Below are 27,437 nucleotides of genomic sequence, written 5' to 3' on the forward strand. Positions count from 1 at the left end.
GGGATGAATTACTATATGGGGGATTAATTACTATGGGGGATGAATTACTATATGGGGGATGAATTACTATGGGGGATGAATTACTATGGGGGATTAATTACTATGGGGGATGAATTACTATGGGGGGATGAATTACTATATGGGGGATGAATTACTATATGGGGGATGAATTACTATGGGGGATGAATTACTATATGGGGGATGAATTACTATATGGGGGATGAATTACTATGGGGGATTAATTACTATGCTTACTATGGGGGAATATTACTATACTTACTATGGATGACACATACACATCATTCATCTACTCTTGGTCCGGCCCCCGGGTCCAATATATGAACCCATTGCGGCCCTCAAGTCAAAAAGTTTGCCCACCCCTGCCTTATACTCTAGTTCTGCTGTACTGGGAATGTAAGAGGCTGATATCAGGTCACATTTAAGTCCTTAGATTAGCATTAAAAAAAGAAATGCATTAATGATTATGTAGCCGCATTCATTTGTATCTTTTAGTCCTCATGCACACGGGACATTTTTACAGCAGCTGTTTTTGGCTTTTGGCGTTTTTTTCTACAGCCAGTAAATCCTCCAGCTTAGGTGTCCATGCAAACATAGGCTTTAATCAGCATATTTTGGCAGGGGCGTTTTTGGCTGGAAAAAAAAAAACAGAACTAGTGGGTTTCGAGAGGAATTGTTTAGCTGTAAAAATGCTCTAACGCTTGTAAACGCAGCAAACCAGCGTTTTTGAATGTTTTTTTTTTTGTTAGCCAAAATATTATTTTTTTGTGTAAAAACACTAATGCCGACAAACACCACTAAACGCGGCAAAACGCTAATGTAAAAAAAACACCAAAAAAAGGCGGAAAAGCTTGTGCTTTTAACGCAAATTCATACAGCTGATGCTACCAGCGTTTTTAAACTGTGCACGAGGACTTAAATCTGCATAGAATTCAACTTTTAGCTGTGATGCGCAAGTGCAGGTAGGAAACTCAACTCAACAACTCACCCTTATCAACATAAGACCCTGGGGTTGATTTAATAAAGTGCCCTTAAAATGCGCTGGATGTTCCATGTTATCATTTTTGAACAAATGTTGAAAGTTTTTGGACTCTCAGATTGTACATCAGGCTTTATTATTATTATTATTATTATTATTATTATACAGTATTTATATAGCGCCAAAGGGTATGCTCAGAGTTGTACAGTAGCAAGGGGGACAGAACATGATACAAGACAGTAACAATACAATACACGAGGGGTTCGAGGGCCCTGCTCTTTCGAGCTTACAATCTAGGAGGGAGGGGAAGGTGGCACAGGAGGAGATGGCTGTGGGGGATGGAGTGGCGGGAGGAGTGGAGGAGGTTAGTTGTTAGGTGAGGTCGGGTGTTAGGTGAGGTTGGGGTAGGCTTCCCTGAAGAGGAGGGTTTTCAGGGTGCGCTTGAAGGTGAGGAGGGTAGGTGACAGTCTGATGGATTGGGGTAGGGAGTTCCGGAGGATGGGGGAAGTCCTGGAGAAGTCCTGCAATCGGGCGTGGGAGGAGGAGACCAGGGAGCTAGAGATTAGGAGGTCCTGTGAGGAGCAGAGGGCACGGGTAGGGTAGTATACATATGAATCCCCAAAATGTGGGCTCCCTGTTTGAGGGACACCCCATTTTTGTTGAGAACAGAGCCATTTGGATTGATTTACTAAAGGCAAACAGACTGTTCACTTTGCAAATGCAGTTGCACTCAGCAGGGGCATTTGCTATAGAGCTTGGTAAATGAAGTAAAGCTTAATTTTGCAAAGAATACCCAATCACATGCAAGGAACATTTTAAAAAACTGCATTATGCTTGCACCTGATTGGATGATGGAAGTAAGCCGTGCTTACCCTCATTTACTAAGCTCTAGAGCAAGTGCCCTTTCAGAGTGCAACAGCACTTGCAAAGTGCACAGTCTACTTGCCTTTAGTAAACCCCCCCCCCCCTTTTCCCGTGTAGGCTAACTGCTGTAGATCTACAAGCCCCAGCATGGCCGAACAGCCATGTTCTTGGACAATCATTGCAGATAGCTGCCCTGTGCACCCGTCATGTGAACTACACGCTTCAACCCCCTCCCTGCTTGCTACAGGTATGCTAGAGCAAATAACATTGCCTAGCACTATCCAATACAATCCAGCTTTCATCCAGACACCGGGCCTATTGTAAGAGAACAAGACACAATTCAAGTCACCCTGTTGCTAGGCAACCAGACATTATCACAGGCCACAAGCCCAGAGGTTCCATCACCACGTCAAACCACAATTTAGTCTTTGAAAACCACAAAAGATCACCTCGCACCGTCTAATGCTGCTTTGTTTTGCTGCTTGTGAGACGTGATATGTGCAAACAGATTTTTATAATACAAGGGCACAAAAAGCAAGGGCGGTGTGATGTTCCTCCAAGCAAAATAAATACGTAGACACATGAATAAATCAGTTTGAGGGGTCAGTCTGCCCAGAAGTTAACCCACCAGTCTATTAGTTCCTATAGATTCTTTTGGTGAAAGGTCTGCTCTGAGTTTTTTGGTCTGCCCCCCTTCTGTGCTCATAATGAGCATCTCCCACCCTTTCTGTTGGATTTTTAGTTATTTTGAATTATATGGAATATAAAGAGAAGAAAGCTGTAAAACACAAAGATAAGCAGGACACCCAAACCTCTTAGATGAATGGGAAAGGCGTTGGGCGTTAGGTCAAGGAGATCTCAGTGTTTGGGTGTCCAAGACACTAAGGGCTCTTGCACATGTGTACAGTACACTGTGCTCAGATCCATAATGCATAGTCTATACATACACTATATTGCCAAAAGTATTAGGACACCCCTCCAAATCATTGGATTCAGGTGTTCCAATCACCTCTATGACCACAGGTGTATAAAATCATGCACCTAGGCATGCAGACTACAAACATTTCTACATGTTCTACAAATATTTGTGAAAAAATGGGTCGCTCTCAGGATCTCAGTGGTACCATGATAGGTCGCCACCTGTGCAATAAGTCCATCATGAAATTCCCTTGCTACTAAATATTCCACAGTCAACTGTTAGTGGTATTATAACAAAGTGGAAGCAACTGGGAACAACAGCAACTCAGCCATGAGGTGGTAGGTGTAGTGGTGTAAAGCACGCCACCACTGGACTCTAGAGCATTGGAGATGTGTCCTCTGGAGTGATTAATCACGCTTAATCACGCTCCTCTGTCTGGCAATCCGAAGGACGTGTCTGGGTTTGGTGGTTGCCAGGAGAACTGTAGTTGCCTAACTGCATTGTGCCAAGTGTAAAGTTTGTTGGAGGGGGGATTATGGTGTGGGGTTGTTTTTCAGGGGTTGGGCTTGGCCCCTTAGTTCCAGTGAAGGGAACTCTTAAGGCGTCAGCTTACCAAGATATTTACACAATTTCATGCTCCCAATTTTGTGGGAAGAGTTTGGAGATGGCCCCTTCCTGTTCCAACATGACTGCACACCAGTGTACAAAGCAAGGTCCATAAAGACATGGATGAGTGAGTTTGGGGTGAAGGAACTTGACTGGCCTGCACAGAGTCCTGACCTCAACCCGACAGAACACCTTTGGGATGAATTAGAGTGGAGACTGCAAGCCAGGCGTTTTCGTCCAACATCAGCACCTGACCTCACAAATGCATTTCTGGAGGAATGGTCAAACCTTCCCATAGACACTCCTAAACCTTGTGGACGGCCTTCCCAGAAGAGTTAAAGCTGTTATAGCTGCAAAGGGCGGGACAATTCAATATTGAACCCTATAGACTAAGACTGGGATGCCATTAAAGTTCATGTGCGTGTAAAGACAGGCGTCCCAATACTTTTGGCAATATAATGTAGTATTTTATGCTATGGACCCAACCAAACAGCTCCATTTAGGTCTGTAGTGTTTAGCTGTGTAAACCAAAAGAAGAAAAAATGTGGGAACATGGACCAATTTTGACCATATTTTATGCTCTACACATTTGTGTTTGCATGCGTACATAAACCTGATAACGTGATGCTGCGCCTCACTAAAAATGTGCTCTCAAAACCAGTATCCAAGTGTAAATTCTAAATACATCCAATACTATGTGTTTGTGCACAAGATATTAAAAAATATAAATAAATATAAAAATATATATAAAACTTCCACAGTCCATAAAGTGAATATATAACTTCAATATATCTATATTCCACCTCCTGTGTTCACACCAAATCATGTAAGCGTGTTTGCCACTACCATTCAATCTCCGCTTAAGGACCTATCCATTTACATGTCATATGCGTTTATTTCCATTATATGGGGTCCTTAAATCAGTTCCTCTTATGTATGTAGCCTTTTTTTGGGTTGGTGTCCCATCACTCCTATCTTCACAATGCAGATCACTCAAAATAGGTAGCCTGGCCCTTTAAAAATGCAGTCCCCATTTCTGAATATTTACTGTTAAAATGTATTTGATGATCTTTATTCTCATCCACAGGAGATTTATTTATTTGTCAGTTTATGCGACACGCTTACTTGATCTGGAGTGAGCACAGGAGGTGGAACATAGATATATTAAAGAAGTTAAATATTCACTTTTTGGACTTTTTTAATATATATTTTTTATATTGATTTATATTTTTTACTATCTTGTGCACAAATATAGTGAAATGATATATGTTTAGAGTTATGATTGGAGTTGGTTTGGTATGCCATTATAGTGATTGTGTAAAAGTGAACCGTGTATATATACCCAGGGCATAATCACATAGTATTGGATGTATTTATAAGTTATACTTGGATATTGGTTTTGAGAGCACATTTTTTGGGAGGCGCAGCATCACATTATCAGGTTCATTTACATTTAATACTGTGGGAACACATTGTTGTTTACAGCCACCCTTGATAAATATATATATATATATATATATATATATATATATATTTTTTTAGCACTAGAATTATTTAGACACAGTTTATTAGGAGGTGCGGGATAATTATATAAATGTTTACATGCATGCAGCCTAAATGAACATGGCCATATGCGCCACCGTCAGATGCTGCCTAGGTAAACAATATGTAGGCAGTGATGGTGGTGCAATGCAATGGGGGGGATTTACTAAAACTGGAGCACTTAGCATCTGGTGCAGCTGTACATGGTAACCAATCAGCTTCTAACTTCAGCTTGTTCAATTAAGCTTTGACAATAAAACCTGGAAGCTGATTGGTTTTTATGCAGAGCTGCACCAGATTTTGCAGTTTTAATAAATAACCCCAAATATCTCTGAAAATAGCTGAAGAGTGAGTGGGTGCTGTAACGACCACCAGCTGGAGACCGGAAGGACCTCAAGGCAAGAAATATCTCACCAGCAATCCATAAAAGGGTCCAAAGATTTATTAGTTGATCACATAACAGAGAAAGATAGCGACGCTTCAGATTCAAGCAAGACCCCTTCACTAGGCATGTGGCATTGCAACATCATTAGGAGGACTCTGTCCCAGCATATAACAAAGGAGGATATATCTCACCACCACCAATAGAGAAAGGACTGAAACCAAACAGGATGGAGCCAACCACAGGCTACAGGACCACATGAGGGGTAGAGGTTCACCCAGGACAAAAAAAACATGCTCCAAAGTACAGCAGGAACTTTACTGTCTCACAAACATCCTCCTCAGCTCAAACCACCAAGGCAAAGCTGCCCAATCCTGCAGTAACGGTCCAGACTGTCTCCCCAACAGGATATCTTTGACTGTTCTGCCGCCACTGCCTGCACATGGTTTGATTTACTTTAATAATTAATTCAGGGGACGATATAAACATGTGTAGACAGCAGCAATGGTGCAGATGTAGAATGACTGTACTCTACATGAATGAATGACTGTACACAGAAACACATTTCAATCCAATCATAAGCACATGTAAGACTGTATGACCTAAGATGCAGTACGGATTGCTTTTTACACAGGATCTTGCTGCCAACAAGATCCTACATGAATTGTATATGGCCTGTATTGTTTAATCACTTATTCAGAGGGAGATGTAAACATGTGTAGGCAGCAGCAACAGTGCAATTGTAGAATGACTGTGCATAGTACACTTTTCAGCTCATGTGGACATAAGTTTGCATGAATTGAGATGCTGCATGGACCGCTTTTTATGTTTTCAGCAAGATCCTGTGTGAATTGTATATGGCGAAGTATATGAGGCCTAACACAACTAACATACTACATTTAAGTAGACTGACCCTTTGATTAAGCTAGACAGCTACAAAGGATGGTTTATTATGGGCTTCTGCATGATGCAGATTGATTTGTGCATAATAGAATAAGTCCAAACCTGCATAGGGAGACACATAAAACAAGGTTCTATTTCTAAAATCAAACCTCACCAAGATCCTGCATGTGCCTGTATGCATTTTGAATTCCTGCAGTTCTGCCCCTGGAAGCCGTTCAAATTCTAACTAAAGCTAAACATGCCTACTACATAGCACATTGCAACAATGTCTCTTATTGGTGTTGGCATTATATTAGTAGCATCTGTATGTCGATTTTCCAAACATTTAATATTTGCATGTGGGGTGGGAGTACTAGCAGGGTGTAACAAGACTGCATAATACAGTCAGCTTGGCATGACAAGAGCTGTTTAATGTTCTATTAATTTACATTTTCTTTTCAGAGCCAAAACATGATCTAGGACAGGTATCTCAAGCTTTCTAAACAAAGTGCCAGTTTACTGTCCTTCAAACTTTAGAGGGGCAGAATGTGGCCAGTGGTTGTAGAAAATGCCTTGCCATTAGTGGGAGTAAACAGTGCCCCATCATTGGTATTAGTGGAAGTAATAGTGCTCCATCATTGGTACCAATGGGAGGAATAGTGCCCAATTGTTGGTGTTAATGGGAAGAATAGTGCCTCATCATTGGTACCAAACGGAGAATAAGTGCCCTGTCATTGGTATCAATAGGATGAATAGTACCCCATCGCTGGTATCAATGGGAGGAATAGTGCAACATCATAGGTATGAATGGGAGGCATAGTGCCCCATTGTTAGTGGCAGAAACTAATCCCCAAGGACCAGATAAAAGTAAGCACAGGGCCACATTAGGCCCCCAGGCTGCAGTTTGGAGACCACTGATCTAGGATATAGTTAACCTTCAACAGGTATAAAAGGGCTTCACAAAGTAAAGTCCTTCATGTTGTCCATGTTTTTACAGATGAGATTGGTTTATGACAAAGGAAGTTCCTGTCTTTGATAGAACACAAAAGATGGTATTTCCCCTGAAATGCATTGGATTCATCTGATACCTTTATGCTATAAACATTTTGATTTGACCTCTGAGTATCATGACCTTTTGTACTGTGTGCTCCTCAATACCCACCCCAGTGAACACAAAAAAGAAAGCCATTGTGTGACTTGAACCAAAAAAATACAAGACCACAGGCTAGCAATTCATCAGAAACAATAAGATCACAGAAGCAGCATTATTTACGATAATACAATACAATAGTGATGCCACCAAATCCAAGGATTGAATCAGATATGTTCTAATGAAGACAAAACATTGGTGTCTACTTTGTGCAGGTGATAGGTCCACTTCTATCCAGTCTCAATCATTAGTTAACATTTCTATGTCCATTTTTCTTCTTCCCTTAATATGAAATTAAACAGCTTAGCTCATCACAAACACAGCAGCACACAGGTACAATCAGGAAGTTTAGTAACCCTGAGAGACAAAACTTAATTAGGAGGAGCATGAAGACTTTAATAAAAGATGCCAATTCCTTCACAGTGGTAGCCAAATGACAAAAGCAATAACCCAGCAATTGGATATTTCGGAATCCTCAGAGGTCCTGGAGAAGGCAATCCTGGTATACCCATGTAATGTACAACACTGAGACCTAAATATGGCCACTTACCTGAGACAAGTGAGACTGTGTCCTTCTCCCAGGAGACATACGCCTCCACTGGGGAGGAGATAATGCACTTGAAGACTGCTGCATTGCCTCTCATGGCTTTCTGATCTTCCACTCGGACCGTATAGGCTTCCCGTAACACTACAATGAAATACGCAAGTGATAGTCAGGAATATTGGCTACAGAGGATAGAGGACATGAATAAACCAATTTGAATGCTATTTTTTATTTATATCGCAGCCTGTGTTCCCTTTTCGAAATTGGCTCCTCACCTCCTGGCTATTTAATAGGGAATAAAATAGAGGTGGTAATGGATTTAATGTTGCAGCCATAAGGGAAGTCTTTCTCAACTATTTTAACATGGAGGAACCCTTGAGATATATTTCAGGTCTTAGGGAACACCTGCCAATAATTACTATATCTACAGCTCACAGAACATCAGTGTGGTGTTCATTGGAAAGAATGCTCCTTATTTTGTGGTCAGTGGGAAGAATTCCGCTTACATTAGCAGTCAGTGGAAAGAATGCCTCTTACATTGGTAGTCAGTAGGAAAAATACTCCCCTTATGTTGGTGGTCAGTGGAAAGAATGCTCCCTATATTGTTGGTCAGTGGAAAGAATGCCTCTTATATTGGTGGTCAGTGGAAAGAATGCCCCTTATATTGAAGGTCAGTGGAAAAAATGCCCCTTGGTAGTTCATAGAAAGAAAACTCCCCTTACGTTAATGGTCAATCAGAAAAAGCCTCCCTTTATAATGGTGATCAGTGGGAAGAATTCTTCACTCACATTGGAGTACAGTGGGAAGAATTTGCTAGATGGCTAAAAAGATCATTAGTATCAGTGCTTACATTTTTAGGATGCAGAAATTGCTTATTCCTCACCTAGCAAACTCTGAAACAACCCTAGTTGAGAAAGGCTGCACTACAATCTTTATTATACAACACTTTGGGTGTGCCAAAGTTTAAAGACTGGTCATTGCTGGTTATTGTCTTTGTGTCGGGTGACTGGTCTTGTCTTCATACCCCATGTAGTTTCCTACAGGCAGCCTAAAGTGTGCAGATCTGCTAGGACTTCCTATCAGCAGGAGTCAACAGTACGTGAGAGAAAATCTGTTTCAAATGGGGGTGTCCTTCTACTCTTGCTCTAATGGCAACTGTAAAACTTCATATTTCCTGTCGATTTATGTTGCAACCAGGACATAAAAGGAGGGTGACTGTCTCCAGTAAGAATACATTTTTAGGGTACCTTTAAGTAGACTAAGCAAAATCTGTAATAGATACATGAAGGAGGTGTTGAATTGGCTTCTTCAGTAGTAAAAGTGCTAATGCATTTTGTGGGTATAATTTTTAAGGCCTGTCTAATTCTGTGTCTATGAGCTGTTTGTAACCATGGGCCTGAGTACCTTGTTTGTTCACCAGTACTTAATTCTGTTCCTTTCATATAGAACAGGGGTCTCCAACTTTCTAAACAATGGGGCCAGTTTACTGTCATTTAGACTTTTATGGGCCGGACTGTGGTCATTTGGAGAAGAAAAAGTCCTGACGTCAGTGGGAAAAAACACTGACACTGTCCTTGGTGTCAGTGGGAGGAATTGTGCCACATCGTTTGTGTCACTGGGCGAAATTGTGTACCATCGTTGGGGTCATTGGAATTGTGTCCCTTCATTGAGGGAAATATGCCCCATTGTTGGTATTAGTGGATAAAATAATGTCCCAAGGGCCAGATAAAGCAATCAAAGGGCCGCTTCTGGCCCCTGGGCATCAGTTTGGAGACCACTGATGTAGAACATGATTATGGAATGACAATACAATATCCTTATCCTTATACTATTAGAGTAGTTAGTCAGAAATTTAGATTGTCCAGGCCCAACCATTTGTCATCTCAGAATACCAGCGATATTTGTTTTGTCATGGCTGCCATATATAGTGGAAAAGAGAAGCTCTGCCATTGGAGAATTAACTGGCTGCAGGTTACCTCCAGGAAGGGGTCAGTCACAACTTAAAAAGAAGTAGAGGTCCCCATATACAACTTAAGGATAGGATCTGAGACCCTTCAAAAGAGAACTGGGATCGATCAATCTTTTGATCTTCAGCTCCGTTTTATCCTGGGCACATTTTAAGCAAGGAAAAGTCACTTCAAAAAAGTTTAGGTATAAGCATAGTACATGTAAGTTAATTTACTCACCGGCCTTAATGTGGACATCCTGACTCCTGATTTTCCCTGAATGGTTTTCGGCTGTGCAATAGTAAGTATTATCATGGATTAAGTTATTAAAGCTTGAAGGAGGGAAGGGGAAAATTTGGAGAGTGCCATTGGGGTGGACGTGGCGGATCCCAGGGACATCGTAGATCTCCTCGCCCGTTGCTAGGTACCATCTGAGCGTCAGACGAGGGACTCCTTCTGCAGGGCAGGGTACCAGAGCCCCCGTGGTGCTAGCAAATACTACCTCTTGCAGAGATGCATTGATAAAATATAGGCTGGTATGTAGATCTTCACTAGAAACTAGAAAAAAAGAAAGAAGAAAAAAAAAAAAGACTTGTGAAAAATACATTTCTAACAAAAAATACACCTTAGCTCTTTAATACAACCAGGCAAAACAAGCAAACATCCCCTTTGACATTTTTACTTTTTCCTGCTGTTCCCCAAAATCAACTAGGTTCCCCAATAATACATTCAATTTGCTGCCTGGAGGCCTATAACATTTGCAGTGCATTGTACATGCAGCATTTATATGTTGTTATATACGCCCTAAACAGAAGCACCCCTGGCTTAAACTGAATGTTGCTGCTAGTCTGTAGTCAGCCTGAGCTCTGAATTGTTATAGTTCAGCTTTCAATGGGTTTTCCCTAAGCTACATTTAGTGTATGTTTCTGTCTGCACATATCGCTCGCAATACAGTAAGAAGATAAAAATAATTCTGAGTTATGAATATTTAGGTTTCCCTGGCCAATAATTAGGTTTATTGCCTGTTTGCATGGTGGGGAAGGATATACAAATTTAGGGTGACCTTCCAGAGGGGTCTCTTGTCCTTGCCTTCTGGGCTGTTGCCAGGAGACAAAGCTGTGTTGAAGGCCTCTGCCTCTAAGACCAGCCCCCCTGGTGAGGGCGTAGCCAAGAGTGGGTCTTAGTCTTGGGCCTGCATGGTTTGCACTGCCTTGCCGAAGGGTGTCCAGGTCCAGGTTGAGTAACGTTAGACCCTTCCTGGAGCACCATGGGAAGGAGCTGCAGAAGAGTGTCCTAGAGAGCTGTATAGAGGCAGCTACCTATGGACATTGCAGGAAGTCTGGTGGCTCAACTGAAAGGGTATTTGTGTGACCCGAAACTGCCCAGCAGTCTGAAAAGTACCAAATCATCAATCTCGACTTAAAGGTTCTCGTTTCTGTATTGACTGTTGCTAGTAGAGATGCAATTTGCCGCTTTTCACATATTGTGCCATAACCAATTCTGTTGAGTTTATTGTGCTTTAATAAGCTCTCCTATATGTTCTAAAGTTCTGGTGACCAATTTCTTCCACTCCTTGAGTCTACAATTCCACCCTTAGATACTAGCCCACTGAGCCACCTGGGGGACCACCTCAACCTCCAAGGGGTAACGGTTTGCAACATATGAAAGAAATTGATAACCTAGACTAGATGTTGGTTTGGCCATAGATTCAAGTTCTTGCTAAGCTTGTTTCCCCAGAAGATGCAATCCTTACAGAATATTCTGGACCTGTCCATAACAGAACAGGTTGGAAAGCGGTCTAGAAAATTGACAGACACTTTGGGGTAGATTTACTAAAACTGGTACACTCAAAATCTGGTGCAACTAGGCATCGTAGAAAATCAGCTTCTAACTTCAGCTTGTTCAGCTGATTCGTTTCTATGTTTTAGTAAATAACCCCCTTTATCTGCTAGTATTGCGGTGCAAAAGAGATTCACAAGTTATCAAACTCAAGCTATCAAAAACTTAGAGGACGTATGTATATTTAGTGCACTTACCCTTAGTGCATCCCAGTACTTTCCCCAGCCACATTACCCTACTTGCAGCACTACACATCTTCTTCCTGAAAATCCTTCCTATTTTGTCCTTTGTTCCTGAGCACCAATTTCTGTACATTCCAATGGAAAGTCCATAATCCACCTGGACTACAGTAGACTGATGCATGCAAGCACAGGAGGAGCACAACATTACAGCAGGGATTTTCAAGAGGTTTTGCACTACCAAGCAGGCCTTGCAACAAGATCTCAGAGGAGCCTAGACAGGTAATTATGGGGCTTGTCAGGGATACTGGATACAGGTGTATTAGTGCTTCTACCTTCCCACATTCCAGCTCCATCCTGTGCTCAGGCTGCTGATGCCTCTAAGCAACATGGATCACAAGAGGAGAAATCTGCAGTTGGAATGGCATCCAGCAATTTATTTTATTTATTTATTTATTTCAGGTACTTATATAGCACCATCAATTTACACCGCGCTTTACATATATATTATACATTCACATCAGTCCCTAACCCTCAAGAGGTGTACAATCTAAGATCCCTAACCTACATTCATACATACACTTACTAGGGCAATTTAGACAGGAGCCAATTAACCTACCAGCATGTCTTTGGAGTGTGGGAGGAAACCAGAGTACCCGGAGGAAACCCACGCAGGCACAGGGAGAACATGCAAACTCCAGGCAGGTGGTGCCGTGGTTGGGATTTAAACTGGCGACCCTAGTACTGCCAGGCAGACAGGCAGATAGCAATGGCTATCTTTATTGCAAAAACATGTATACCAGCTGTATAACATCTGTAAAACAACCAACCCGTTTCAGCAAACTGTGTCTAAGGCCTGACAGCCAAAATGCGTTGGATGTTTTACAACTGTTATACATAGAATAGCATCCAACAACTTTAATCCTTTACTGCAAATACAAGAGCCGACTTCTGTGATCCTTGTCAGGGATGCTGCAGCACACTTATGGTAAATGCACTTAAAGTGAAATTTCTCTTTAAACGGTCAGGCAGTTCTTAGCAGGCATGCTTTCACACAGATGTGTTTCCTAACTAAACGCTAAATTCCGTAATGACTCATAATTCGCAGGATCTCACTAAATACTGGTGTCTCTCATTTACTAATGTGCTATGAAGTTGTTAATGAAGCGACACTGTGTTTTGATGCGGTTTGCCATTTTTTATTTTTATTTAGGTGACAATGCGCCAACAGAACCAAGAATACAAACATCAAAAAGAGAGAGCTTTCCATATGATCTCAAAGCAATCTCTAAAAGAAAGCCACTTTAATATTACAATTATAAACATCTACTTGACACCTTTCAGCATAAATAGCCTGATACACAACACAAGCGTCGCCGGCGCTGACTAATCTTTGTACAGCCAGCATTATAAACACTCCCACTCATTATCACCTAACGAGTCGAGTCTTGTTTTCCTTCTCTGATGGTCTGAAAAAGAAACATGCTCACCAATTAAAGTGTAAAATGATTATTTCCAATCACCAGGCCATAAAGCCTCAACTGCAATTAGCAGCAAAGATGTCAATTATACCATAATCGCGGCATTCGGGGACTGGTTGTCATGCACCATATAAAAGGGGAAATGGCCAAGCTCCTCTTAAAGTGGAACTCCAACCAAAACATTTTTTTAGCTGATGGACAAAATGGACAGGGGCATTGATGCTTGTGATGCCCATCATTTCCCATGTGGATGATCACATAGCCAAGGCTGCAACAGAAACCCGACAGATACTTTTTGGTTAGATACCGTCCTTAGAAGGTATCCTTCCTTATCCAAAGCAAAAAATATACAAAGCTCTGTTTTCTGTTATTAGGAAAACTTGATCTTGATATCTTTTTATGTCATAAATTTTGTAGGTCCACTTAAACATTGATCTGAGCTGATTTAAAATTTTGCATTTCTAAGCTGATACCATTCTTAAAACCTGTTTGTTGTGGAGTATGTAAGAACCTTTGATTTGTTGGTCTTCAAACAGATCCCTTTGTCTTTATGACCTACTTGAGTCCTACCCCAGTAGGCCCCCATGGGGGCCTTGCTTCTGCCCAAGTGAAGATAAAGCCTTGCCCCGACCCATCGTCTTAGCTCCACCCCACTTCATTAAGCTGAAAAATGTCATATCTTTAATGGCCAGTGAAAGCACCGGAATATGACAGATGAACGATAGGAGTTGGGGCTATCATGAAGCAGGGCTGGGTTTACCAATGTGGACAGAAGTCAATCAAGTTAGTCTCCTGTCAAATTTAAAAGTGAATTATTTGCAATGCTCAGTTCACCACAGAGAATATAATCTACCTTCTCAGGTGACTACATAGAGCATAGCCTACCTGCTCAATTGACTACAGAAAGCATAACCTACCCACTCAGTTGACTACAAAGATCATAGCCTACCTTCTCAGTTGACTACAGAGAGCATAACCTACCTGCTCAGTTGACTACAGAAAGCATAACCTACCTGCTAAGTTTACTACAGAGAGCATAGTCTACCTGCTTAGTTGACTACAGAGAGCATAGCCTTGCTCAGTTGACTACAGAGAGCATAGCCTTGCTCAGTTGACTACAGAGAGCATAACCTACCCACTCAGTTGACTACAGAGAGCATAGCCTACCTGCTCAGTTGACCACATAAAGCATTGTTTATCTTCTCAGTTGACTACAGAGAACATAGCCTACCTGCTCAGTTGACTACAGAGAGCATAGCCTACCTGCTCAGTTGACTACAGAGAGCATAGCCTACCTGCTCAGTTGACTACAGAGAGCATAGCCTTGCTCAGTTGACTACAGAGAGCATAGCCTACCTGCTCAGTTGACTACAGAGAGCATAGCCTACCTGCTCAGTTGACTACAGAGAGTATAAACTACCTTCTCAGTTGACCCCCCCCCCCCCACCTTCCTCCATAACTCAGAGATCCTGGAAAGCGCCTGTTTTAGATTTTGGAGCACCCACAACAAACTAGCTGCTTGTCACACATACAAAAAGACAGATGTATAAACAAAGTAAAAGACATTACTAAGTCACCAATCATATTCAAGACTGTCTTGGAATATATTTATACACACACACATATATATATAATGTGTGTGTGTGTCTTAAACAAGTAAAAATCTGAAAGTCTCATCTAAATTACTTTCGGGTAAATGTTATAGTAATAACTCAAAGTGAAAAGTCCATGAAATTACATTATAGTTGCCCTTTAAGACGACATTAAAAAAAAAATGTGGCCAATAGCTAAATTGTCCGCTATAAATAGGGATCTGCCACCACAGCTAGCAAGGTCAAAGTCTGAACGTCACAAAAACCGAATTGCAGGTCACGCTTAAAACAGAGCCTCCTCAATGCACTTAGCATGATCTTGATATGTGATTCATTGACTGAGGAGGAGTCCAAGTGAGTGAACACAGGATTCTAATGGAAGAGGTCTCAGCAAGGGCAGCTTTTAGCGCTGGGAGAAATACATCTGAGATATCTGCCTATAGCCCAGTGTAAGCCTCTACAGGGAATACATTCCATATTCTCATTTTAGGCCGTTGTAACATGCCTGTGTCAGTGGGCCTCTTCGAAATACGAAATTTGAGTAAAATGAAGAATTGTGGGAGTGTGCCAAAAAAAAAAACAGCCTTTGAAAGGTGGCTGCATGGAGTTTGCATGTTCACATTGTGTTAGCGTTGGTTTCCTCCAGGTATTCTGCTTTCCTCTCACAATTCAAAGACATGTTGGTAGGTTAATTGGTCCCTATCTAAATTGGCACTAGCAGGGCTTTTTTTTGGTGGGAATGCGGGGGAACAGCTCATCCAGGACTGAATTTATGTAATGGCAAGGGATGCTGGGATGTGTTGGAGGATCTATTGATGCTGGCTTCTGGGGGATCTATTGTCGCTGGAGAGGATATATTATTGTGAGGGGAGAAGTGGAGTCTACTGTTGCTGGTGGGGGATCTATTGTCCTGGGGGATCTTATGTTGCTGGAAGAAATCTATCATTGCTGGCTTCTGGAGAGTCTATTGATGACGGCTGCTGGGAGGTCTGTTGTTGGAGGAGGTCAATTGTTGCTGGGGAAGTATTTTGTTGCAAGGGGTCCATTGTTTCTGGTTAGGATCCATTGTTGCTGGGGGTCTATTTTACAGCTTTTCTTGTTATTCCATACAAATTACTTACCACAAAATGATACTTGGTTATGTATTATCTAATAGGAGCGGTACTGGGAGGTGGAACCAAGGGACGGTGCTCGGGGGTGGATAGGGGCAGAGACAAGGGGTGACTTGGAAGGGGAGAGTACCTGCACCTATTTTCTCAAAAAAAAAAAGACCTGGGCACTATGTGTGTACAAGTTGGCTATGAACGTGTGTTATCACAATCTGCATGCCAGTCCTAAGATAAGCAATGGGGGAGGATTTAGGAAAGACCTGGTGACCTACCTCTTTTACCAAGAAAATTCTATGGAAAAGACTTTCAAGCGTATCAGACATGTTGGTCAGAGAACGGTCTTATAGAATTTCTGAGAGTCGGATACAAATGAATATATATTATATATATATATATATATATATATATATATATATATATATACACACACATATACACACACACACTCACAGGCTACTTTATTAGATAGACCTGTTCAATTGCTTGGTAACACAAATTGCTAATCAGCCAATCACATGGCAGCAACTCAATGCATTTAGGCATCTAGATGTGGTGAAGACAACTTGCTGAAGATCAAACCAAGCATCAGAATGGGGAATAAAGCGGGTTTAAGTGACTATGAATGTGGCATGATTGTTGGTGAGAGACGAACTTGTCTGAGTATTTCAAAGACTACTGATCTACTGGGATTTTCACGCACAACCATCTCTAGGGTTTACAGAGAATTGTCTGAAAAAGAGAAAATATCCAGTGAGCGGCAGTTGTGTGGATGAAAATGCCTTGTTGATGTCAAAGGTCAGAGGAGAATGGGCAGACTGGTTGCTGCGACATTCAGATGGTAGGGTCAGAATTTGGCGTAAACAACATGAAAGCATGGATCCAGCCTACCTTGTATCAACGGTTCAGGCTGGTGGTGGTGGTGTAATGGTGTGGGGGAGATTTTCTTGGCACCAGCAAGGTGTACCTAATAAAGTGGCTGGTGAGTGTATGTAAGCAGGTGTTAGTACCCCTTGTAAAAGAACCCCTCCTTTGGGTGTAGCTGTAGGTGGAATTTGAGCCCCTTTATAATTAGGTTTGGGTGTGACCCTGGGCAGAATGAGGGAACAGGCTACCCATGACTTACACTATGTAGGTTTGTAACCTGGAGAGCAGAATGCCTTCCAAGCCTAGGCCCAGAGAGAGTCTCTGTGTGAGGACCCACTATAGATGGACTCATGTAGGAGAATATGTGAAGATGGCTGGCCTTTTGGAGTTCGAGTTGGTGCCACTGATGTGTTTTTCCCTGTTAATCATTAATCGGGAAATGTAAAAGCTGAGAAGCCATTGTGACAAAATTTGGTAAACATAATGTTAACCAGTAAATCACTGAAAAGCGACCTGAGTGGACATTCCTTTGTTTGCAGAGGTGGGCTTTGGGTCAAGAGAATGTGAGTGCCCTAGTGAAGGTAGGCTTCAGGTGTTGAGGCTGTGAGTCACTATATGGCAGATTTGATCTCTTTACAGGTGTGTGTGTGTACTCTATCCCAAGAAGAAGAGGAGAGGAGCCCTTGGTCAGCTTGGCAGGAGCTGGCGGCAAATCAATGCTGCCAACATTTACACATATTATAAAGTAAACTCCATTAAAACTACAGAAGAAAACTTAAGATGCATTTATACCCAGACATCAGGTCCACTCCATTTCATTTTTATATTCACCAGTCCTTCACCACTTGCTGACCAGTCACATACCTGGTATGTCACTGGTCTTCAAGTGGTTGTACTGGGATTATGCCTGCAGCTGCACCCCGGTACCATTTTTTGAGCCAGCAGTCAGCTCTCTTGTAATAGCAAACGGAGCGACTGTATTAGGTTTTTTTTTTTCATTTCCTTTTCCCTTTGCTGATCTGACCTGTTGATCCTGCCAGTGACACACTTCCTGTCCTAGGGTGACAACACTCACTCACTGTAGTGCTGTCACCCTAGAACAGGACTACAGAATGCCCCTGCCCCCCCCCCCTTCTTTCGCATTGTGCACATTACCATCCACAGAGATAGGTGGGAACAATGCTAACTCATAACAGTCATCAGAGCGAATAGGGAGTTAATACTTCACAATATTTTTAGCAAGTGAAACAGGTTTTTTTGAATTGCATACACAGCACTTACATACATTTTCAGCTCAGTTGAAGTCTTTGATGGATATCATTAGTTGCTTAGAATTATATTTTTTCTGAAATGATTAAGATAATTTTGCACAGAACATACTTAATAAAGCAGTACACATACTTTCATTGTTTTTTTTAAGGAAAACAAACGTTTTAGTAAACTAGGTTGACAACACATAGGGGGAGATTTACTAAAACTGGAGGACTCTGGGGCAGCTGTGCATGGCAGCCAATCAGCTTCTAATTTCAGCTTGTTCAATTAAGCTGTGACAATAAAACCTGGAAGCTGATTGGTTTCTGTGCAGAGCTGCACCAGATTTTGGATCTTGTAGTTTTAGTAAATAACCCCCTTAGTTTGCATTTTCTATAATAAACAATTTCCATTTTTTTTTCTTCTAAAAATTCCGGCACCAAGATTGTCCTCCTAGTAAACACTTGGGCACCTAAGCTCCAGTGTGTTACAAAAGTGCCACAGTCATGTTCAAGCTACATAATATTTGTAGAGCTGATATTATATTTATACATGGGGTCAGTTGTCAAAAAACCAACATGAAATTACTTTGACAACGCAAGCTCCCTCTGGCCAAACAAGAGCCGGTGCAACCATCCTAAAAGCCAGTAACATCACCATACTTAATTTGTTTGCCCTTCACAAGGTGCTACAAGGAAGGAAAGAGGGTGAATTTATATATATATATATATATATATATATATATATATATATAATTATATATATATATGCATAGGAGGCCAGGAGTATCAGGTTATCCTGAAAAACAAAATAAAACAAAGAAAAAAAAACCTAAAAAAAAATATATATTTTTGTCAGGACAATCAAACTTAACTAAGCTGTCCCAGGATGGCCGTGTCCCGGGCAGTGTCTCGGGACCTGTACTTTGCCCTCCTGATCCCAGTTTTGTGCCCTCCTGATCCTCCCCACCCCAAACTGTGCCCTTCTGCCTCCCCCTGTACTGTATCCTTTGTATTGATTAGTCTTTGATTTATAGCATGTTTTGTTATGGTTTAAAATTGATTTAATTAAAAGTATTAATAAATATATGATTAATTGTATCAACCATTTATATTTAAATTCTTCAGAATAGGTGCGTAAATTGGGGCAGGCTGGTAGGGGCTCCAATGCATTACTTTGACCAGGGGCCCATGATGCTATTAAGACGGCCCTGTGTACAGGCAGGATTTTAATGCAGAAGAGACATGCTTTGTCTCTTCTGCATTAACCACTTGCCGTCCGCCTGCTGTTTATAAACGCCAGGGCGGTGGCACTCCAGGAGCGGGTTGCCGTTCATAAACGGCACCCACATTTTCTAGCTGTGCGCACTCCCTGGGAGCGCGCAGCACCGCGATCCAGTGCCCGCTGTGTCCTCCGGACACAGTGGAACACCAATCGTTGGACGGGACCTCTGTGCGAGGTCCTGATCATGTGATCACTCGTTGGCCAATCAGTGATCACATACAGAGTAGTAAGCAAGATGTCACTTGTGACATTGCTTACTACGTGTGAAATCTGTGAATGATCACAGAGGTCACATGGTACAAGGCTATTCACAACAGCCTTGTACCATGTGACAAGCTGTGACCAATCACAGCTCACACAGTAGTTCTCAATGGCTGCAAGAATGCAGACAGAGAGAAGGATAAATGATTGCTTTTACAACCTTTATCTGTGTAAAAGCAATCAGTGTAAAAAAAAAATCTTCATCACCCCCCCACAAGTAGTACAGTGTCACCATGGTGACACTGGACTGCAAGGGTGACAGTATGTTAAAAAAAAAAAAAAACACATAAATAATATAAAAAAAAAAAAAAAGTAAAAAAAAATGTTTACAAATTATAACTTTTGGGTTATTTTTTTTTTTTTTACTAAAAAGATAACGGAATAAATTTTGGCCAAGATTTATGATGAAATACTATTTATTTGCAAAATTTTGTTTTCAAAATTTTTGGACTTTTTCATTTACATAGCAAAAAATAAAAATCCCAGTGGTGAATAAATACCACCAAAATAAAGCTTTATCTGTCTCAAAAAAAATGCTAAAAAATTCATATGGGTACAGTGTTGCATGACCGCGCAATTGTCATTCAAAGTGCGACAGCGCTGAAAGCTGAAAATTGGCCTGGACAGGAAGGGGGTGAAAGTGTCCGGACTTGAAGTGGTTAAAGCTACCTACCTGCCTGCGCAGCCGCAGCTCACTGTACAATTCCAAATTTGATGGAACTCCCTCACATATGTGGTAGTGACATCATCCCCGCCCAGCCTATGACAGCGGCCGGTTTTCGGGACCAGGAAGCCAGCTGCCCGAAGATGTCAGCGGTCGGCCGGACGAGGAGCTCCAGGACAGCGCATTGCGGAAAACGTAGGGGAGTATAGTTCCACTTCAAGTGGCTCCCTCTAGGCAAGCCTGCCCTTTAATTTATTCAGTGCTATATGTGCTCCAGCTTGGAGGCTCTCAAAAATTTAGTTTGAGTTAGGAGCGCAGTATACAGAGGAGCCTTGACGTAGGCACTGCAGTTTCAACATATATTTGCAAATGTGTGCAACTAAACCCTCTGTTTTTAATGTGAATTGTTAGAAAGGGTCAATTTGGTTTGTTTCCAAGTTAGCTGGTATGTGTACTGAGAGTTTTTTGTCTGATTTGTTGCTTTTTCATCAGAAGCTCATCATAAAATACAAAAAATGTAAAGTAATTACATCCCCCGGACGAAGCCACGTGACCCTGTGGCGCAACGCGTTGGGGAGGGGCACTGACATCACCACGTACCAGACTCCTTGGAACGGCGAGTACAGGCACTGTGTGTCCACACGCCGCTCAGGCTGGACACACTTTATTTTACCAAAAGCGCTGAATGTTTTTATAATCTGTGAGTGCAATATTGGCACAAATAAATATTCACTTTATACCAAAGATAAGGCACTATCCCTCTCGCTTTTCTTCCCGGTTTACACTTGGAGTAATAGGGAGAAAACACATAGAGCCTGTTGAAGGGAGGACCCATATTCTGGATTCACCCACAGCAGCATGACCAGGAGCAAGGAGGTGAACCATCCAGTCTGCGTTCCACAGAGGAATACATCAGAGTAAACCTTTGCTTTTTAGCCCAGTAGTTTTTCTATATAGACTATCTGGATTGTGTGACCAGTCTATTACAGCATATTGTGCAAGTCGCAAGTATGATGGGATTTACATTTTATTGGATTCTCTCATGAATTGGACATTTTTTATGTATAATTTTTATGTATTATTTTCTAATCATATCTTGTCATTAATATTGGCTAATATTGTTTGACACTTTTTACCACTAAGCTATTTAATGAATTGCTATAGGCAGTTCAAGATTGTAAGCTCGTAAGAGTAGGGCCCTCTTACCCCTCGTACGTTGTTTGTTGTTGTTGTACTGTGCCATGTATTGTCCCCCCTATTGTACAGCGCTGAGCAAACCCTTTGGCGCTATATAAACTCGTAGTAATAATAATCATTCACATTTAAGTCACTATCCTAATATATCTAGACACACATTCACTCATAGGGCGCGGCACCATTTTTTATACTTTATTGTTTATCACTAATATACATATATATGAGGATGTAAAGATGAGCCTGCGAACTTATTCTTATTTCACATTTTAACTCCTAGTGGCTCACAGGTAATCTCAATGTAGTTCATCATAAAATACGCCTTTGATGGGGATCTTTTTCCTGCCCATGTATGCTTGGCCACATAGGCTAACATAGAGGTGCTTTTACAGGCATAGAAAAATACAACTGTATAAGCGATGTTTTTTGTGCTTTAGGCCTTAGGCTCCATGCACACTGGGCGTTTTAATAATTCTGGTAGCGGTAGTTGTGTAAATTCACATTAAAAATCGCAAGTTTTTCATCATTTTTTTTTGCTCAAAAAGTCTAAAAATGCTTGTTTGCCACGTTTTACCACGTTTTTCAGTGTTTTAACTGTTAAAACATTCTAAATCTCCTCTAGAACCCCACTAGTTCTGGGTTTATTTTCCAGCCAAAAAAACACTGATTAAAGCCTATGTGTGTACGGACACATAAGATAACATGCTGGGGAGTTTACTGGCTGTAGAAAAAAACACCAAAAGCCAAAAACAGCCGCTGTAAAAACGTCCAGTGTGCATGAGGACCTAAACTGACCTGAAGAGGATTGTTTTTTTTCAATAAAAAATACACCGAGGGATCAATTTATAAATTGCCTTTTTATATTGCCTATTTATATAGCCTTATATTCAGTATTTATATATACCATACTACGGAGCAGCCCCAGGAAATCCTAAAAGAAATTTCCAAAACAAAATCCTTACATTTAAATCAGAATGCTAAGATTATTAATAGTCAGAATTCTGAGAATTCTAACTTTGAAACTCAGAAATATGTTTAGCCCCTCCATAGCATACACTGCGAAAAAAAAACACACAAAGAACCATATATCACAAATGTAAATTGAGTTCCGCTTGCTTTAGAACTTCTGAAAAAAGTGAAGACAGCCCAGTCAATATCATGTGACCAGCCTCTCCACCCTTCATGGAGTTCTTTTTGTGGTGATAAGAAGTGTGTGACATTTTATGAATGGGCCGTAGTCTCCCTGGCAGTATTCCTGAGTGTAGCTCGGGGTAAAGTTTCAGTACCACAAGCAGTAACCCCGAGCTACACTCGGGCTTACCATGCGGCGCTGCTCCAGGATCTCTTCCTCACTTACCTTGTCCTGCGCTCCCGCAATGTCCATCCTGCAGTGTCCCCTGTAATGTCCTCCGGCCGATGCCGACATCTGTCTTCTGGATTCCGTCCCCTGCGATGTTGGGACGTACGGGGGACGGAACGGCAGGAAATTGACAAAAGTGACATTCACTAAAATCACATAGTAAAACATTCCTGTATCAAACCATTTCACATACATTTTGAGTGCTTTGTCCGGCGCCCTGCCTGCATTTTTACTGTTCTTTCTGTCTGGAAACTGAGAAACGTCCATGGCGTCCAAAAAGTGTCCCTTTAGGTCAAAATCAGTTTTAGACCGGCTAGAGAACAGCGATAGTAAATCAGAACCACTTGCAGAATTGAGTGATAATGATTTGTGGGGAAATTCATCATCAGACACTGAAAATGATTTTGCGACTTTGCTCAGTGATGTGCGAACTTGCGCTATATTTAAAATTTCAGTGTTTTTGGTTTGATTACATTATTGAATTAAATTTATTATATTATTATTTTTTATGATTATTTATTAAATTATAATTTATGATTTCGTGTTTAAAATTTTAACATACCCGGGATGTTTACTAGACTCTTGTTTGGACAGATTTCAGTGAGTTATTCCTAAAAATTACAGGCCTACAATATAAAAAAAAATACATATTTCCATGCAAAAAAAATGTACCGCTTTGAGCACAGAAATATGGACATAATCAGACCGCTAGGGAGAATGCAGTGTGGAGTAATACTGCAGTACATAAAAGGTATGCGCTGCTCATTTTAAATTGGACTGTTAGACATGAAAATACAAGGTCTGCCAATAACACAGTCCTCTACACCTTTAATAAAAAAAAAAATAATAAAACTGAAACTAGAAGGAAAGACAGGCAAAATACTTATGACATCACTTGTTCTCACCTCTGCCTCCTAGGAAGTGGAGTACACCAAATTCAGTGAGAATGCATATGTTAGAATCTTATGATTCTTTTGGCCTGTTGGGCAGCACAGTGGCTAAATGGTTAGCACTTCTGCCTAGTAGCACTAAGGTTGTTGGTTTGAATCCCAGCCATGGCACCACCTGCCTGGAGTTTGCATGTTCTCCCTGCGCCTGCGTGGGTTTCCTCCTACACTTCAAAGACATGCTGGTAGGTTAATTGGCTCCTGTCTAAATTGGCTGTAGTGTATGTATGAATAGGGATATTCGATTGTACACTCCTTGAGGGTTAGGGACCAATGTGAATGTATAATATATATACAGTATATGTAAAGCGCTGCGTAAATTGATGGTGCTATACGTGTACCTGTAATAAATAAATGTTACTCCTAAGCAAATGCCTGTAACCTGACATAAAATCTATATTACTACAGAGGAGGTTGTGCTGGAACCAGGGAACATACAGTATAACCTATGGCCTATTTAAATAATAAATGTTACTTTCATTCATATACAAATTATGAAGTGAACTTTAGATTGTACGCCCATTGAGGGTTAGGGACTGATGTGAATGTACAATACATATGTAAAGTGCTGTGTAAATTGACGGCGCTACATAAGTAGCTGTAATAAATAAATAAGCGAGACCACAAAAAGAGAAGGAGGAATAAAAAAATAAAAGGGAGATAGACTTTAAGTGGGTAAGCAGTGTACCCTAAGTAGATTTAAGTTTTTACTGATTATACTCTTAAAGGGAATTTATTATGGGGGGCTCAATTTGTTCTTATATTCAGGATTTAAAATATTTTAAATAGCATATTTTCAATTTTTTTTATTAAATAAATATAAAAGAAATAAATAAAAATGAATAATATGAAATATTGGCTATTAAAATGTTGAATTTTCTATCTGAGTCTCTAGGTGGAGCTTTAGGATCCTATTCACAGGTTTACTTCTTTGTTTAAAGAAGCCCACTGTTTACGGAACTGAATCGGAGCAGTGATCGATCTGTTAGTGTGAAGTTTCAGTCACTAAAAGCCAGCCTCAAAGCAGAAAGTACAGGACCTGTGATGTTATTCCTTTAGGTAACCCGTTACACTTTGAGAATCCTTTATTATGTGTTAAATGTTTATTTGTAAAAAAAAAAAAAATTATAGACTGTAAAAAATAGATATAAAACAGTTTAAACAATAAATAAAACTGAAAATTGAAAAAAACTGGAAAAGAGGACTTAAAACCAATAGAGTTTTACTTTAAACCACTCTCTTTAGAGCTTTAAAATTGAACTCCAGGCACTCCCCCTCCATTCTCTCCAACTCTTGCATAAAGGCATATTTGGGATATAATGTATAATACCTGCCAAATTTAAGTGCCTGGGAGCCACAGGTATTGTGTATAGTAGCCTGTACAAATAAACTACAGGATACAGCTGTAAACAACAACTCACCTGAATGCATGCTGTATCCTGTAACTATTTGTACAGGTGAATATAGACAGCACCTGCAGATACCAAGCACCAAAATACAGCCATATGTTACATGATATGCTCTCATACCCCATACACATGTGTGCATTAGCCCTTAGTTGAATTTGGGGGGGGGGGTTGCTTGGAGTTCAACTCTAAATATGGTCACATTATATGCCCCAATACATCCATGTGCATAATCTATAGTTGCTGAATTCATTTAGAAAATCTGAACTAAACCTCGTTTTGCCTAAATTCATAGTAACGTGACACACTGTGTCTCAAGACTTCGATCAACTTCCCTGCAGAGGTGGAGGGAACTGCTTAGGTGATGTGCATGCTTCCTATTGGCTATCTATGAAAGAGTTCCTCTTGGGATCCACAAGATTGCAGTGATGAGATGGCATTCCAGGAAGGTGAGTAGATGGTGCAGGCATCTTACTCCCAGAAGCGGCGTCAGCAAGGGACTTGAATGGTAGGGGGGGGGAGGAAGGGACACCGAGGGACCCGAAGGGTAGAGAAGTAATAGAGGGACACCAAGAAAAACGAATGATAGAGGGGTAGAGGATGGACACCAAGGGACATGATTTGTAGAGGGGTAATGAAAGGACATGAGTCATAGAGGGGTAACATAGGGGCATGAATGGTACAGGAGTAACAAAGGGACAAAGATGGCTGAGGGGTAACCAAGGGACATAAATGGTAAAGGGGTAATGAAGGGACATTAATAGTAGAAGGGTAACACAAGGAAGCTAAGGGGCATGAGTGGTAAAGGGGTGGTGAAGGGAAACCAAGGGACACAAATGGTAGAGGGGTAGTAAAGGGACACCAAGGGACATGATTGAAAGAAGGGTCATGAAGGGACACTAAGAGACATAAATGGTAGAGGGGCAACAAAGGGACACCAAGGGATACAAATGGTAGAGGGTTAACCTCCTCCCATTCTTGCCTCCAGGACTTCAACCGAGCTTCTCCCATCCTATGGAACTCCCTACCCCAATCTGTCCGGCCGTCTCCTAATTTATCCACCTTTAGACGATCCCTGAAAACCTCTCTCTTTAAAGAAGCCTATCCTGCTTCTACTGCCATTTATTTCCTCCATCAGCTCATCCCCCCCACAGCTATTACCTTTTGTATCACTCAACCCTACCTCCTGGATCGTAAACTCTTAACGGCCCGGGCCCTCTGTTTCCTCTTGTAACAAATTGTAATGTAACTGTAATGTCTGCCTTCATTTTGTAAAGCGCTGTGCAAACTGTTGGCACTATATAAATCCTGTATAATAATAATAATAAAAAAATAATAATAACCAAGGGACATGAATGGTAAAGGGGTCATCAATGGACATAAATGGGTAATGCAGGGACACAAAGGGACATGAATGGCAGAACGGTAGCCTAGGTACATCATTGGTAAAGGAGTAATGAAGGAACACGAATGGTAGAGGGGTAATGAAGGGACACCAAGGGACACGAATAATAATGGTGTATTTAAGGGACACCAAGGAATGGTGGATGGGTAACATGGGGACACTATGGGACATGAATGGTGAAGTGGTAAGGAAGAGACATAAATGGTAGGAGGGGTAACAAAGGGACACCAAGGGACATAAACGGTAGAGGAGTAACTACGAGACACTAAGGGACATGACTGGTAGAGGAGTATTGAATCGACACTAAGGGATATACTGTAAATGGTGAAAAGGTAATGAAGGAACATCAAGGGACATGAATGGTGGAGGGGTAACAAAGAGACACTAAGGAACATGACTGGTAGAGGAGTATTGAAGAGACACCAAGGGACATACATGGTAGAGGAGTAACAAAGGGATACTAGGGGATATACTGTAAATGGTGAAAGGGTAGCAAAGGGACACCAAGGGACATGACTGGTAGAGGAGTATTGAATCGACACTAAGGGATATACTGTAAATGGTGAAAAGGTAATGAAGGAACATCAAGGGACATGAATGGTGGAGGGGTAACAAAGAGACACTAAGGAACATGACTGGTAGAGGAGTATTGAAGAGACACCAAGGGACATACATGGTAGAGGAGTAACAAAGGGATACTAGGGGATATACTGTAAATGGTGAAAGGGTAGCAAAGGGACACCAAGGGACATGACTGGTAGAGGAGTAT

General features: G+C 41.2%; 1 protein-coding gene across 1 annotated transcript in view; it reads right to left on the reverse strand.

Moving 5' to 3' along the window:
- The window catches only part of DSCAM (DS cell adhesion molecule), a 765,341-nt gene that overhangs the window by 612,126 nt on the left and 125,778 nt on the right, over window positions 1-27,437 (reverse strand). The window contains exons 2-3 of the mRNA XM_089677896.1: window positions 10,073-10,390; window positions 7,893-8,030 (exon numbers count right to left, since the gene is read on the reverse strand). Of these exons, the coding sequence (XP_089534022.1) occupies window positions 7,893-8,030; window positions 10,073-10,390 (456 nt within the window). The remainder of the gene's footprint in view (window positions 1-7,892; window positions 8,031-10,072; window positions 10,391-27,437) is intronic.

The sequence above is a fragment of the Staurois parvus genome, unplaced genomic scaffold (assembly GCF_062004578.1).
Source record: "Staurois parvus isolate SC_StPar_1 unplaced genomic scaffold, SC_StPar_1.0 ptg000195l, whole genome shotgun sequence".
Lineage (NCBI taxonomy): Eukaryota > Metazoa > Chordata > Amphibia > Anura > Ranidae > Staurois > Staurois parvus.